We start from the raw sequence: 15158 nt of genomic DNA on the forward strand, positions 1-15158 counted from the left end.
CCTAGACGACCTAGGTGGTTCTGTCAGGCTGTCAGATAATCAGTTGAGATTTGCAGAAAGAGCGGTGGCAGTATGACTTGCTTGAAGACATAGAGGACGTTCTGATACGGCGCTTTGCCGATTGTGGTGCCGTTGTTGTGAAGGATTGCTGCTGATTCATTGACAGTCCAGCCAAAAGGAAATAGTGTTTTGTGGACAGAGATCAGGGTGCACAAGAGATCGGAGACAACGAGGACATTGTGATGGATCAATGAGCTGTTGTAGTGTAGCGATCCTTTTGCCGTAACGAATGGACGGGTACTGAGGCCGATCTTAACGCCTTCGACCGCACTACTAGTGATGTCATAAGCAACTACTGAAGTGTTGCTGACCAAGTGATGAGTAGCACCCATTGCTACTGTCATCATATCATTAATGATGTAAAAGGCGTGTGCATCGTATTCCAGATTGCCATCGTATACTAGTGTGAGACTAAGACCGAGATTTGATTTGCCGGTCGATTTGTTGTGTGTGAGTTACTCTGAGAGCAGTTGGTCATACTGTGTGTTACAAGTTCATAAGTTTGTGTCACAATCTAGTACAACCGCATGATCGACTTATGTCCCGACACCTTGACTCGACCTCCAAATAGTTCGACTCGCCATCTTTCGTCATCCAGTCCGAAGCCTACACGGAGGTGACCAACAACGGAGATGGCCGACTCGGCTGACGGATTGCTTCCACGGTTCTAGTTGTATCACTGAAACTTATATATATGATCACAAGACTCGTACATAGTTAGTCCTGTGACAAATGTATATCCCGCGTCTAGCTCACTACTATTATACAAGTGAAACACTCGACTAGTCAACCTCAAGTCTTGCACAATCAGTACTTGATTTTTACAATTTGGGATAGAACTTTATCCTATTTGCGTTTCGTGTTACTCACAGAGGCTCGTCAACGGACCTGCCTCTGATAACTCCTTGATATTGTGAAAAATTCAAACACAAACCCACTGTGTGGCATTGAGGCAAAGAAGATCAAAGTAAAACCCCTTGCTGAGGCTTTGTGCTTCGGACTGAGGGCAATGAAGGTCGCTCATGGGATATAGCCAAAATGGAATATAAGAGCACTAGCTTTTGTAATTTGATCCTTTCTTTTCCCTCAAGGATAAAAAATATTGATTCATCTTTACAAACTAGTTACATTGTTCAAGGCCAGTGCATGCTGTGGTTCTTACGGGGCCTTGCGAATACCACATCAGCTTAGACGTTGTTGTTTATATATCTTCAACACACACTTCCCCGCTTGCTAATCCTTCCAAGCAAACTCCTCTGACCAATCCTCGAGCTCATGGCTCACACTCATCAATTGTGATCCAAGCTTGCCTTGAACCTTCGTTTTCTATCCTGTCTCTGGTGTCTATCAGGTCTTCCAGGAACAGATCGGGACTTGAGCACAGCACTTGTACACAGTTACGACAAATGTGTTTTCTTTGTGTAGTTCACTATCATCGCACAAATGAAGCATTCTCCTAGTCGACCCCAAGTCTCGTACATGCTGCACTTAACTCAATCTGTGTAATGCTGTATTGTGACTTGGATCCATTCCTACCCTGTCCCGCCGAGTGCAGGTCCATAATTCGGACCCGCCTCTGGCAGAGGCCGCATCACATGATGGCAAAAAGGTTAATGATATTCACCACAGTTTTCAAGAGGATGATAGGAAGGACTAAATACTCAGCAAGACTGGTGAGAATGACCAAAGTGTGCAGATCACAGCATCAAGTGGTGTGGCCTGAATTGACTGAAGGTCAAATCATAATGTCAAAAGCAATAGCAAAGATAAGGGGTGCATCACATCTTTCACTTGGGAAACCCCTCTAAGGAAAAGAGTTTAAACATGAGAAGAGCCATTCCTCCTCCATGCAATCATTCAAGCCATCCTTGTTCCATCTATGTGGATCAACATCCTTGCCCGTTTGATGAATTCAAATGTTTGGACAGAGGGATGAAATAGTCTAGCAGCATCCTTATATCTATCTATATAGTGAGTGCAGGACTAATGCACATCTTGTCCTGTGACAAGTGTATACTCCATTGCCTGGTTCATCCCTGTCATTCTGTGAAGCATGCTACCAATCAAATCCAGTATCATACTTAACTTGTAGAATCAACGACTGAATCTATTCCTACAGCGCATATAATCGGAGGCTCCTCATTTGAACACCCCTCTAACAAGCGCTCAACATCGCATGGCATCAATCTGATCCTTGGACATGCGCTTCGGTGACAATGCAGTGAATCGAACATTGTCAATGAATGAGTGAGACATTCAGCAAGTGGATGATGGTGATACACTGAGTCTCATTGCCCTCTGGTTTCAATGCTTGGTAATGTGAAGTGGTAGGATCCTGTCTAGGAGGTGCCAAGAGAGGGGGCGTCTTTGATCCCACACGCAGAACCTGATGTTCCCTGCTTCAATGGCTGTCAGAAATCGAATGCATGTGGCGTATGGAGGAGTTCATATATTGTCGCTATTCACATTAGGTGGCATGTAGCGGATCCATAATCATTTCTGCCAAAAGGCTGGGAGCACGTCTGATTGAAACCATCAGCTAGATACCAGAAACCGTACTCACAATCTTTGGCTTTGAACGTCCACCATTGAGAGTGTTTTCCGGTGTCGCCTTGGATCCCCATCAAGCCCCAACGGCCTCTCAACCCCATGCCTACTAATTTGTCGTTCTCAATAAGACCTTTGGGCAAAGATGAGCATTCGACCCAGACGAGAAGCTCGTCCGGTTCGTCGATTGTAGACTGCTCCTGGTCTAACGCAAATTCCGATGAATCGGCGTCATCATCGGATGCTTGATCATCGAGCGCAGGCAAGTGAACCCTCCATTTCTCTTCTGAGGTCCAAGGGGCGGGGACAGTGAGTATGCGGTAGCACTGAGAAGTGTAAGTTGGTCCTTGATTCGCAGGCAGCGGAGGGAGGACAGCCACGATGCGTCGTCTGGCGTAAGGAATGTAATGGATCAGGGAGATTTGTGAAAGCTGCAACGGATACACAAGGGGTAAGATCTTGGGAAGAGCTATTAAAAACGATTAGCGCACACTTTTGACTTCTGCTCACCGTCGTCTCGGTTGACTGGATCAGGACGATTGTCGATGACTGTGATGCGTTGATCAGTTGCCTGGCTGGTCTCCAGCAAAGGACGCTCACTCGGGTCAACGGTCCATCCTCCATCATCTCCTTCAGTTGTCGGCCGGGCACTCCAACTATCAACCTCTTTCTCGAAACCACCTCGCTCTACGCCGCCATATGTGCCTCCCCAAACAGTCCAATTGGCTCTGTTCCAGCCGTCACCCCGGGCGAGAGCTTCTTCGAGGAGCTTAGCTTCAATGAGGTTCGACGGCGCAAGGCGAGCAATAGTGGCAGCGCGTTCGAATGCGTCTTTCAGTTCGGGCTCAGACAGGACATTATAATGCAGCAAGAAGGACGTAAATGCCGACGTAATTTCTATTCCCGCGCTTTGGTGAGCTCAACGAACTTCCGCCTAACAAAATATGCTCACTCGACAGCTTTTCGGCGGGTTCGAAATCCCTACGTTCAACGTATTAGGTTGAATCTCAACTATGGGGATTCGACTTACCATCCGGCTTCCGCTTCTCTACGCGCAAGAGCAAGAAATCCACGAATGCTTGTTTCTGGACGTTTCAAGAGAACGCAGACTTCATCTGTTGCGTCGATTCGGGTCTCGTCCACTGATGGATCCGTTATATCGACCGTCCTGTCTCGATCGTTGTGCCTTGCCGAGCTTGGAGGTGCATATGTCATTGCTCCGGGGCCAGAGCCGTCCCAATGCTTTCCCGGAAACTCGCTACGAAGTCCAAAAGCGTTCCTAAGCTGAGATGATGTGTGTCGTGTAAGCGTGTCGTACAGGAGATGTACCGCTCCGGTTTCAGCTGCACTTACAAGTTCGAAGAGGCGCTTGTTCCTGCGGTATCGAAAATCGGCGTCCCTCGAATAGAGGAAATCTCTAGTGGCTGACAACACTGTGGAGGGAAACACGCAGTGAGCTTTAAAATAACATTTCTGAGCAAGGAAAGAGTCTCACGTCGACTGAATGGGGGAACAGCGCTGCAGGGTAGGACGATCATAAGCGGTAATTGGGCCATCGTTCCATATATCAACCTACATATCATAGTTGGAAAGACTGGTCCCTTGGGGCTCGTGCCACTCCACGCTTGGATCGCCGATCTTCCAACAGTCTTCCTGCGCGATACGCGAACAGGAGGAACCAGTCAAGTTGCTTCCAGACTTGTTGGCTTCTAGCCGCCTTTGCCTCTTGATCTCGTCGCGCGCGTCCCAATCTGCATCTATTGGGACAGCAGGTCGGTCCATAGCAAGGAGTGGCGCACCTCGTCCATCATGCCAGGCTGTGGGCGAGTAAGTGAGTGATATGAGGTTCGGAGACTTTATTAACCAGCGACGCACCACTTCTCGATGTACTTGGCAGTGTTGAGTTATTCATCCACACACCATGGTCGCACCACTCCGAATACGACGCCAAGGTAGAAGTAGCAAACGGAGGAAATGGAGGAAGCGATAGAGTAGTTGAGCTCGAGCCATAATTGAGTCGTTCATTATCCTGATCATCACAACGCTGTGAGATGAAAACAGCCGCCATGATGCGGATGTATGCAGCAGGATATGTGTAGCCCCCGATGAAAGAATGAATAAGGAAGGTAAGTCAAGTTGAATGAACACAGAGAGGAGAGGGGGAGGACAATGCAGTGATGTGTGAACCACCTCCACCTCCGACTGGTATGACTCTGATTACGTAACTACGTTGCCACCGTACTCCAAAGATTATTTTGTTCATCTACCTCCACTTGTCCATACTATCTACTACTCATCTATCACTCCCTCTGCTATCAACACTTGAATTCCGATTCCACATACCATCCGAATCTCCTACCATAATATGTCACGACGACCAGCTCATGGTTATATCGACCAAAGTGCCGAGGATGATCAGAACACCCCGACACAGAACGATGCTCCATCGCACGGCTCCGTGCAAGAACCCCCTGCCGATCATCAGTTTGATGACGCAGAACAGAGTGGTTCCAGTGTAGAGGAGGAGTCAGATGGAGAGCCTTTTGAGATCACCTCAGAGGGCTCGGTGCCCAATTCTCCTTCCGGTCCGAACCACTTGCCGATTGAAGAGGAGGACGAGGACGAGGTCGAAAACTGGGATGTTGACGATGAGGATTGGGAGCTTGCCAATGGCGGTGAGTATCCTGTCGTATCGGTCGTCGCTGATGATCAGATTTCACCAAGCAATATAATCGTGTGAGACAACAGCAGGCAGCCACATCTGGAAGTGCACCGCTACCTGCACGAAATGTGCCAAGGCAGCCTGCCAAGAAGGCGTCGAAACCAAATCCTCTCGCTGGAATGGGAGTGACGACAAATCCGAAAGTAGCTCACGAGCGCCAGGAAAAAGATAAAAGCGACAGAGCTACCCAGGATCAAGTCCTAGACGCTCGGACTCGTCTGGTCTTAGCGGGTCTGGTCAATCGCAACCTCATCGGCAAAATAGAGCGATGTGTAAGCACGGGGAAAGAGGTATGTCGTTACGAAGAAATATTTGAGCTAACTCCAGGCCAACGTTTATTTTGCTTCACCTGGTGTAGCTGTGAAGATTTATCGTACTTCCATCCTCAACTTCCGTTCTCGTCAGACATATATCGAAGGCGAGCAGCGTTTCCGCGGAGAATACACATCATCGAAGAATCCTCGAAAGATGATCAGGGTGTGGGCGGAGAAGGAGTTGCGTAACTTGCGAAGACTGTCACAGGGAGGAGTACGAGCGCCCAAGGTGCATGAGTGCAAGGAAAACGTACTGGTGATGGAATTTCTGGGGAAAGGAGACGAGTGAGTTTGTTAGAGGAAAAGGAGGTGTGCTGATGAAAAGAGCATCACCCCGGCTGAAGGACGCCGAACTAAACCCGGAACTCATCACGAATATATATCACGAGATGATGATTGCAGTGAGAAGGATGTACCAACATTGTCATTTGGTTCATGCCGATCTGAGCGAGTACAACATATTGTGAGTCGAACTTTAGCTGCCCTGCTGACCAACCAGATTACACCTCGACCACTTATATATCATCGATGTTTCCCAGTCTGTAGAACACGATCATCCCCGTGCATTCGACTTCCTCCGTGCCGATTTATCAAACGTCGAGGATTTCTTTTCCCGCCGTGGCAGCAAGACGCTAGGCCTGCGGAAAGCGTGGGAATTTGTGGTAACTGAGAACCTAGGATTTAGTCAAGAGGAGGAGCTTGGACCAGAAGGAGACAGCAAACTCGCAGCTATCGTGGACGAATGGGTGAAATCGCCCTCCAATCAGAGTGACGATGCTGTTTTCATGTCATCGTATATCCCTAGGACGCTGGCGGACGTGTATGATCCAGAGAGAGACGTAGATGTTCTGAAAAGAGGTGACGGAGACGACCTCATTTACGCTGGAGTGACGGGTCTCAAGTTATCTCAACCAGCCGATGCCCCGCCAGTAGAGCAGAAGACTGTGCGATTCGAAGATCAGGAGGGTGAAGAGGAGAACAATGATGGTGTCATTGACGACGGAGACGGGAGTATGTCCGAATCGGATGAACGCAAGCCGAGAGGGTTCCGACACGAAGATAAGGATGCTAAAAAGGTCAGTTCGCAATGACGTACGTGCCAAAGAAGTGATCTGTGTTGACGTTTGTTTCGATGTCAACAATGACAATCAGGAGCGTAAAAAGGCGGTAAAGGAAGAAAACCGAGAGAAACGTAAAACAAAGATGCCGAAAGCGGAGAAACAGCGACTGATGAAGAAGTCGCAATCTCATAACAAGTAATGTTTGTGTTTGTTTGTGGGATCTTGTCATAGTTGTCACTTCAAAGTCACCGGTGCAGAGGTAGATAGTATCTGCCCGTTGGGAACCAGGGCTTTGGCCTGAATCAAAGATACAACGCTATCGTTTAATTACATTATTGTTCAATAACGTATATACCCTATTTGGGTGGGATTTGTGTAATGTTCTCGATGATCTGTTCTAAAACAAACCCGGTTACAGCATAAGGCACGATCCACCGTATACTGTCTGATCTGAGCTGCTAAAGGTGTCGATACCGATCGATCGCAAACCCCCTTGCAATCACCAGTCTGACGGTAGACCAGCCTGCGATACCCTGTCCGATGTTCATGTTGACACGATAACGGCGCCAACTCCAGGACAACGTTGCGTCATGTTCATTCGCGTCATCGATCCTCCTGCTCCGACCAGCCATGTCCTGTATATCCAAGAGTATATATACATAAAGGTCTGTAATACACTTCCTTTCGTATCTCTTTTGATCTATTTCCCTCATCAAACACATACCGCCAATTCAGCTGCACCACTCACCACACTCCATCCACACATACCTCATAAGAAACATATATCACAATGTCCGATTCCAACTTTGTCGACAACAAGGCTGATATCGCCGAGACAAACATTGATGCTTCCAGGGAAGATCGATTGGCTGAGGAGAGCGAAGCGACTGGCAAAATCTCAAAGGGTAAGTCATGGCTATGTAGATCAGCGCTGACAATCAGACGAGGTCGCTGGTCTCAAGGACTCATTGAGCGAGGGTGAAGCCCTTGATGACTCTGAGGGTTACACCCGATCCTCCAACAAGGACGCAAACCCATTGAAGGCAGAGCAGGACGTGGACGCAGCAGTTGACAACTTGGAGTAATTGTAAAGTAAATGTAATCAAGCCTATCTGTATTCTGAATTCACTCTATAATACATGTCATAAAGTCCTCGATGGCCTTTCCACAAACGGGGACGGTGGACGAGAAGTGAGTGGGGTGGGTGCAGAGTCTGCTTCGGTGACAGCGAAGTGAAATCTCAATCGGTGTAACTGCACATTAGCGGAGATCACCTGTAGTTCACTCACAAGTGGAAGTTTGGGAAACAAGACGCAAACCAGTGCAGCGAAATTGAGTGCGAACAAGGTGTAATCGTACCGTGTGTAGTGGGTCGATATGAGGAACCTTGCGGTCAGCGGGGCACGATTGGGTCATCCACTCACAATCCAATTGGGACACTTGTCAACCACTTCTTCGCAGGCGTATATTGAGCGCCTGAGTCGATTTGTTCCCATAGAGTCAACTCGTCATAAGCTCCACCAGTGGTCATAGTCGACTCGAAGGGGACGCCAGTGACATGATGGAACATGATGAATGACAGCTGCAATAGGTTAAATACCTGTTAAAACTTACTATCGATTGTAGCCGGAGAGGAAAACTTACGGCCATGTAACCAAGAGTGACAATAGTCCAACTAACGTCTTGTGTCATACCTGGTAGTGCGTCGATGAGCATCTTGCCTGCGAGAATGAGTACAGGGTGAATTAACCATGCGCCTGGGTGGCCACGTCAGCAAAAATCGTTATGCAAAAGTAGGGGAACAACATCGCACTTACCTGGGGCATTGACCCAAGCAGCATTTTCGTTGTTCCCGACACCGAGTCTGTCCACAACGTTGTCCGGGTCGTCTCCACCGACCTCTGTGACGGTGACAAGACTGGAGCTCCTTGCACGCCCTTTGCTACCGCGAAACGTGGCTGTGCTCGACGAATTGCCGTTTGGCGATACGTTGTTACCTCGTTGTACCGAATTGGAGGAGTGTGTCCTAGTCACTGATGATCTGGTGGGAGGATTCAGAGGGGACAAGGTGTCAAGGGAATCTTCGGGTATAGGTTGAGAAACGGATCTCGAACGGGTGGGAGAGTGGATGGGCGCAGTGAGAGAAACGGAAGAAGGCGACATTGTCAAAGCGTATATGAAGTGGTGGTTTCTTTTTCTCCTTTACGATTGTTACCGCAAGTGAAGTACGGTGTTGCAATGAAGACCTGATTGATCAGGTGGGACTCAATCTCGATCGATTGAATGTGTGGATGTGAAGGGAATGTTTGTTGGATAACTGTTGGTTGGGTTGTTGGGTATCGTCACATCCATCCATCCACCAGGTGAATGCAAATGCAAATGCAAATGCAAATCAATACAACGCGTGGCGACGCTGTGTTACGCTGTGTACGCTGTGTACGCTTGGAACCTTATCAATTTAATTATCATTATTATTATCATCATCATCACAATGACACGTCATTCAATCCTACACCATACCCATCTAACGTGACTGCATTACTCCATTGACTGCAAAAAGTCTGATCAAGTACAACATATATGGTGTTCTTTGTCGTCTCACTCCCCCCTTCTTATCCACTCTCCATCTTCAACATGTCACGGATATGTCACACATGTCGCTCCCTGGCCTCTGCTCAGGTGCGCGCACACGCTCCCGCAAGGGCCTTTGCTACAGCGATAACGACAGGCAAGTATGAACACCGTATGTCAAGCTCGTGTAGCTGATCCAATGTAGCAGATCTCCCACCGAAACGGGCTCGACCTATACTACCAAAACTTGGGCGTCGAACTCCTACCACACAATCACTTCCCACATTACTCAAGACCCTCTCCGACCTCAAATCGAAGTCGAGACGGCCCACACCGTCCGCGTATATTACAATTATCAAGGCCGCCGGTGATTATGCTCTTGGCCGCAATGCTTCGGATGGAGACGAGACCGAGGGTCTGGGTTGGCAGGTGGCAATGGCAGCTTGGGACGACGCAAAACGTGGGGGCATAGACCTTGGTACGGATGGCATAGAATCCTTGATGAGGGTGAGTGGCATACGTGTCGATCGCTGGCTAATTTTTCAGTTCTCCGTCATCTATCCTCATCTTCTGCCATCGCTCCTTCTCTATTCCGACTCCCAGCTTGCTTCAAGCTATCAGGCTATGATCAAAGCCTCATCTTTATCCTCAAACCTCGAGCAGACCTTCCTCCTCATCACCGAAATGTTCGCACGAGACATCACGCCGCTCCCTGCCACGTTGAAAGCTTCAATACGAATCGCCTGCGAATGGGGATGTCCTAGACTAGCGTTACAGTTGGCACAGAAAGTTGAAACAGAGTCATCTACCGGTCAGAGAATTGACCGAGACTCGTGGTTCGATATTTTGGTCTCCAGTGCGGACAGTCAATATGTGAGTTCAGTTTTCGTGGGCACCAGCTGACGAACCTAGCTTCACGGAGTGGAGACTGCATGGGACAGAGTGAAATCGAGCTACACTCCCGATGAGGGACTCGTCCTCGCTATGCTGAACACAGCAGGTCGATGGGGTCGCCCGGACTTTGCTTCGACCATTTTAGAATCGCTTCCCACGTCACCACAAGAACATCACCTCGCGCCACTTCTCGAAGCTTTCTGCAACGCTGGACAAGTCCCCAACGCCTTTCACGTTCTTTCATCTATACGCGCATCCGGCCTGACCCCTACCTTGGCAACAATCCAGCCAATCGTCACAGTACTGAAGGACGCCGAAGTCATTGATCAAGCTTTCTACGCACTTGAGGACATGCACAAGGCTGGACAGCCGGTAGATATCACAGCTCTCAACGCTTTAATCGAAGCCAGCGCCCGGTTAGGAGACTTGCAACGGGTCAGAGCGACGCAAATAGCGGCTTCGGATCTAGGTTTGAAGCCAGACGTTGATACCTTCAATGGCGTCCTTGCATGTTGCATTACCACTCGGCATCGACCGCTTGGCGACACGGTGCTTTCAGAGATGGTAGCGAGCGATATCACCCCTAATGCGAAAACATACGAAACCCTGATCCTGCTTTGTCTCACGCAGGCGACCTACGAAGACGCATTCTACTACTTGGAAAAGACCAAGGCCGATGGGTTCAAGCCGTCCTATGCAATCTACGAGGCATTAATTCGAAAGTGTGTTACGCTTCAAGATTCGAGATGGAGATTGGTTGTGGATGAGATGAAAGAGGTCGGATACCGTATGGATAGCGAACTGCACGAATTTGTCAACTCTGGCGGCAAGACGAGACGAAGAGATGAAAAGGGTAGGAGACGGATGAATGACGAGATGGTAGGATCAAAAAGACGACAGTGGATTGGACAGAGCCAGAGAGATTCGGAACGGTAAACGGGGGGGTGTAGGTAGGTAGGTACTCGTAGTAGTTGTCCACCATTTAATAATTGCATGATATCATGGCATGAGCACGTTTCCTGGAATAACATACAAGTCTTACCTGTTGTTCCAATGGATGGGGATACCGGCACTCGGTGTGAAAGGAGAAGCCAGGATACCGTTGGTCTGGCGTATGGCGCACATTAGACTGCAAGAGCAAAGTAATGGTACCCGGATTCTCCGCCTCTTTTTCTTCACTGCTGTCCGCCCCCCTTCCCTCTTGTTCCCTTCCCTCTTGTTCGCCCTCTCGTCCCCCTCGTTCCTGTATGAGTGCTTTTACGATACACCTCACTATGATTACCCTTATCTCACTGCTTGCTGCATGCACGCACTGATCAACGAATGGTGGATGCCTTGAATATTAACGTTATTTCCCTCAATCAACCGGAGCAATCAACCCGGTACATGTACACATTTCATCAGAGTGGAAAGAAAGACAGGGAAAATGGGAGAGAAGATCTTCCAAATTCATATCCCTGTGACTGACCTATCATCATCATCATCATCATTATTAAAACCATCATCATCATCATCATCATTGTCGTCACAAGCAGCAGCGGGGAAGTGCAACTTAGCCTCGTCTGTCAAGGACCTCATCGTCTCCATCACGCCTCCCCGTCCTACCCACCGAACACCTGGCCGGAGATCATCATTTTTGACCTCTTGAGACACATTAGTAACCTCTATTTCCGTCCCTCGTTGTCACTTCCTCGCTCCTCTTCTTTTCTTTCCCTCTTTCAGTCTTCCTATCCCCGTCAACCCTTAATCCATAACAACGAAGAAGAAAAGAAACCGTTCATCGCTGGTCTTGTCCGAGAGAGTCTCCGTCGCACCTTCCAACGGCGATTCATAAGCCACCGATCTGCTATATGCTTCTCGTCTCGTCTAGGGTCGTTCCAACACCGAAACCCTAGAGGCTGCCGCTGATCTCGGTATTCCTCCTCCGCTCGTCCCTTTGCGTTATTTTCGGTTTCCTTTTTTTCCTTCTCTTTTTCGGCTGCTTGATTCACAGTTCCATGTCTGCGAGGTGTGTTGCTCTCTTCTCACCGGTATCGATACACTTGCGATCACTAACACGCAGCCTCAAGCATGGACTCTTCGGTTGGGAGCAGGCCTCCACCGCATCACCCCCCTCCTTCTCGCTCACATCCCATCCCCCCTTCAGAGACATCGCGTGCTCCTCCTCATTCACTGTCAAATCCTCAACCTCAGTCAACGTGGAATGCGGATGACAGAAGAGCGTCTGAAGGCAATCTTACAAGCGGAGTAGAGTTCGGGCAGACCTCGCAGACACGCAGTGAGTCTCGATGCATTTCTCGTCCTCTTCCCAATATCAAATCCCATTTCGCGCTGATTGGGTCGACCGTTGCATCAGCGCCCAATACACAACCCGACCATGACCAACCCAAGATGGACGTAGCGCAGCAGATGCAGAATCTTCAGATCGACCAATCGTCTTATCAGTACGAATACTCTCCCCTACCTCCTCAAAGCGAGCTGCCCTACCAACCTTATGCTCAAACATATAATCCCTATCCGCAACAGCACTACCGTCCGCCTTACCAACCATACGCTCCCTATCACTCCTTTCGCGACCCAGGTCCGTGGCGTCCTCAGCGCTCTGGACAACCCTCCCCTATCAGTCCATCAAACCCCACCCACAATCAGTCGTTTGGTCTGTGGGCTACTCCGCCTATGAGCCCCGCCATCGCTCCATCTCCCTTTCAGGTGCAACATTCGAGACATGGCTCCTTCGATGAGTACGGTAATGTGCAAGGATCAAGACCCTACTATGGGTCTGGGCAAGGCGGTCAAGCACCGGGATACCCAGGTCCCCCTTCCGCCTGGACAACCCCGACGATGCCGTCGCCCTTTCAATTCTATACGCCCTTTCAGCAGCAACATCCTGCTATGGAACCCAGTCGACCCCCTTCCGATTGGACCGGTTCTCCTGTTGCTCCGCCCTTACGCAAAACGACTAGAATGTCTTGGAGCGGGCCGTCTAGACCTGTGCGGGATGTTTCCCCTGATAAGGAGCGTGAGCGGAAAGCGTATCACCCACAACCGCCCTCACGTCGCAGCGATTGGGTGATGTGGGTTGGCAATGTGTGAGTTCCGTTCAACTTGAATGCTGCTAACAGTGTAGTCCAAGCAATACTTCGCATGAGGAATTATGGCGGTATTTCAACATGACTACGCCATTGATCGGAACGGAAGCCGACGCTGAGCCTTGGCGTGGTCCTTCATCCATCTTCCTCATTTCCCGATCGTCGTGTGCGTTCGTCAACCTTTCGTCACAAGCCGACCTCGACAGAGCCGTCAAATATTTCAACGGTCGCCCACTTCGACCTTGGGATCCTAGATGTCCTCGTATGGTTTGCCGTGTGAGACGCAAGGACGACGACCTTCGCGCTGGTGTGGGAGCTCAAAGGGGTACAGGGCTGCACAGGGAGTGGGTGAAGGATCAAGAGCAAAAGGTGCCTCGTCAGACCAGTACCGCTTCGACCAGTAGTTCCAGTTCCGTCCCACCGAGCCCAGCTGTACTCGAACACCCTCCAGAGGGTGAAGGACGGCGGCGAGAATCTATCATCGGTAACGAGGGCAAACACAAATCATCAAGCAGTTTTGCAAGCACAAATTCTAGTTTCCTGGCGAAGCACTTCCCTCGTCGGGTTTTCATCCTGAAGAGCATGACAACTGTGAGTGAATTGAGCTTGAATACAGCTGACCTTGTAGGCTGAGCTGGAAGATAGTGTCAAGACCGGCACATGGAGAACTCAACAACACAATGAACCGGTTCTGGGTAAGTGCCCCTGAATCTACCAGAGCTAGAGCTGACTTCCCCACTCAGACCAAGCCTATAGAACTTCACAGGATGTATTCCTTATCTTCGGAGCCAATCGAGCGGGCGAATTCTTCGGATATGCCAAAATGATCGAGCCCATAGACAAGGAGAGGGCAAAGCGGCCCCATTGGTCGTCAAGTTCAGCCCCGAGGAAGTCTGACTCGGAAGTCCCTACGCGACCGGCATTCTTCCTTTCCCCTTCGCAAGCTCGCATCGCGGACTCTTCACCGGGGGAGATCACACCATATGAGGAAACGAGCTCTGGACACGCTGCTGGTTTCCGTATGACTGATCCGTCTGATGTTCGGAATCGCGGTGCGGACGACAAATCCGTCCACTCAGCTCCAGATGCTTATCGTGCTCAGACCCTCGATCCGAAAGCACTCCAAACCGATTACTTTCCCCCTGTTCCAATCTCTGCCGTGCAGGCGGGAGAGGGTGATGTGCATCGCCAGGAGAGCCTTGGCACTTCGAGTCGTCCTCAAGAGAACGACGGGCATGGAGTCTTGCGCAAGGATACCATCCTTACACCCGAGGAGAAGGCGGTTCGCGAGAGTGAAGAAGCAAGAGATGAGTTTGCGGAAGATCACACCGGGCATACGTTCCAGATCGAATGGATCAAAGTCGCGCCGTTGCCGTTCAACCGTACTCGTCATCTCCGGAACCCCTGGAACACAGACAGGGAGGTAAAGGTTTCCAGAGACGGGACTGAGGTGGAGCCAAGTAAGTCGACGATCCTTCGTTTCCACAACTTATAGATGGCTGACGAGATTAACGATCTAGATGTCGGTTCACAGCTCATGGCCGAATGGGACAAAGAAGAGGTTGTACCTCGATTCGAGCTGAAATCTCCTGGATACCCATATTGAATGAACTCCCAGGTATTTCTTTATCCTTTGATACCTTCACCACACGTACACGCATCTCTTTCTCTGTCACCATCTACAGGTTCCCTCGCAACACGTACACGCATCATGTTGTCATCTTAGGTCTTTGGTATTTTCTTGCATTGAACATTAGCATTAGGGGGTCGAATCATCATTATCCTGTTGGCATAAATACACGCATGCATCTTGGTCATATGAGCTTGGCTGCATACTCGAGCAGAGCACTAGAGCACAAGAGCACAATAGCACAGAGATTTCATACAAGCAGTCATCGTT

At 49.5% G+C, this 15158-nt stretch overlaps 6 protein-coding genes across 6 annotated transcripts; 4 read left to right on the forward strand and 2 right to left on the reverse strand.

The window, feature by feature from the left end:
* Positions 1–2527: 2527 nt before the first annotated feature.
* On the reverse strand, positions 2528–4675 carry CI109_103150 (uncharacterized protein; the record flags this gene model as incomplete). The annotated part of the gene is made up of 10 exons (XM_065967246.1): positions 2528–2582; positions 2641–3038; positions 3101–3156; positions 3208–3504; positions 3560–3588; positions 3638–3891; positions 3961–4040; positions 4103–4125; positions 4184–4424; positions 4483–4675. The coding sequence occupies 10 exons, from the start codon at positions 4673–4675 to the stop codon at positions 2528–2530; spliced, it is 1626 nt and encodes a 541-aa protein (XP_065823318.1).
* A 297-nt stretch (positions 4676–4972) lies between these two features.
* Positions 4973–6903, forward strand: CI109_103151 (uncharacterized protein; the record flags this gene model as incomplete). Its single annotated transcript, XM_065967247.1, has 5 exons — positions 4973–5282; positions 5363–5601; positions 5657–5928; positions 6143–6719; positions 6796–6903. The coding sequence occupies 5 exons, from the start codon at positions 4973–4975 to the stop codon at positions 6901–6903; spliced, it is 1506 nt and encodes a 501-aa protein (XP_065823319.1).
* A 591-nt stretch (positions 6904–7494) lies between these two features.
* Positions 7495–7789, forward strand: CI109_103152 (uncharacterized protein; the record flags this gene model as incomplete). The annotated part of the gene is made up of 2 exons (XM_065967248.1): positions 7495–7609; positions 7689–7789. 2 exons carry the CDS (start codon positions 7495–7497, stop codon positions 7787–7789), a joined length of 216 nt encoding a protein of 71 aa, XP_065823320.1.
* Positions 7790–7846: 57 nt separating this feature from the next.
* On the reverse strand, positions 7847–8867 carry CI109_103153 (uncharacterized protein; the record flags this gene model as incomplete). The annotated part of the gene is made up of 4 exons (XM_032001540.2): positions 7847–7943; positions 8129–8286; positions 8349–8461; positions 8522–8867. The coding sequence occupies 4 exons, from the start codon at positions 8865–8867 to the stop codon at positions 7847–7849; spliced, it is 714 nt and encodes a 237-aa protein (XP_031864430.2).
* Positions 8868–9338: 471 nt separating this feature from the next.
* On the forward strand, positions 9339–11105 carry CI109_103154 (uncharacterized protein; the record flags this gene model as incomplete). Its single annotated transcript, XM_065967249.1, has 3 exons — positions 9339–9432; positions 9484–9782; positions 10188–11105. The coding sequence occupies 3 exons, from the start codon at positions 9339–9341 to the stop codon at positions 11103–11105; spliced, it is 1311 nt and encodes a 436-aa protein (XP_065823321.1).
* A 1134-nt stretch (positions 11106–12239) lies between these two features.
* CI109_103155 (uncharacterized protein) lies at positions 12240–14864 on the forward strand (the record flags this gene model as incomplete). Its single annotated transcript, XM_065967250.1, has 6 exons — positions 12240–12447; positions 12526–13243; positions 13297–13822; positions 13887–13953; positions 14002–14718; positions 14779–14864. The coding sequence occupies 6 exons, from the start codon at positions 12240–12242 to the stop codon at positions 14862–14864; spliced, it is 2322 nt and encodes a 773-aa protein (XP_065823322.1).
* Between the last annotated feature and the right edge of the window lie 294 nt (positions 14865–15158).

This window comes from Kwoniella shandongensis, chromosome 5, assembly GCF_008629635.2.
Source record: "Kwoniella shandongensis chromosome 5, complete sequence".
NCBI classification, from domain to species: Eukaryota; Fungi; Basidiomycota; class Tremellomycetes; order Tremellales; family Cryptococcaceae; genus Kwoniella; species Kwoniella shandongensis.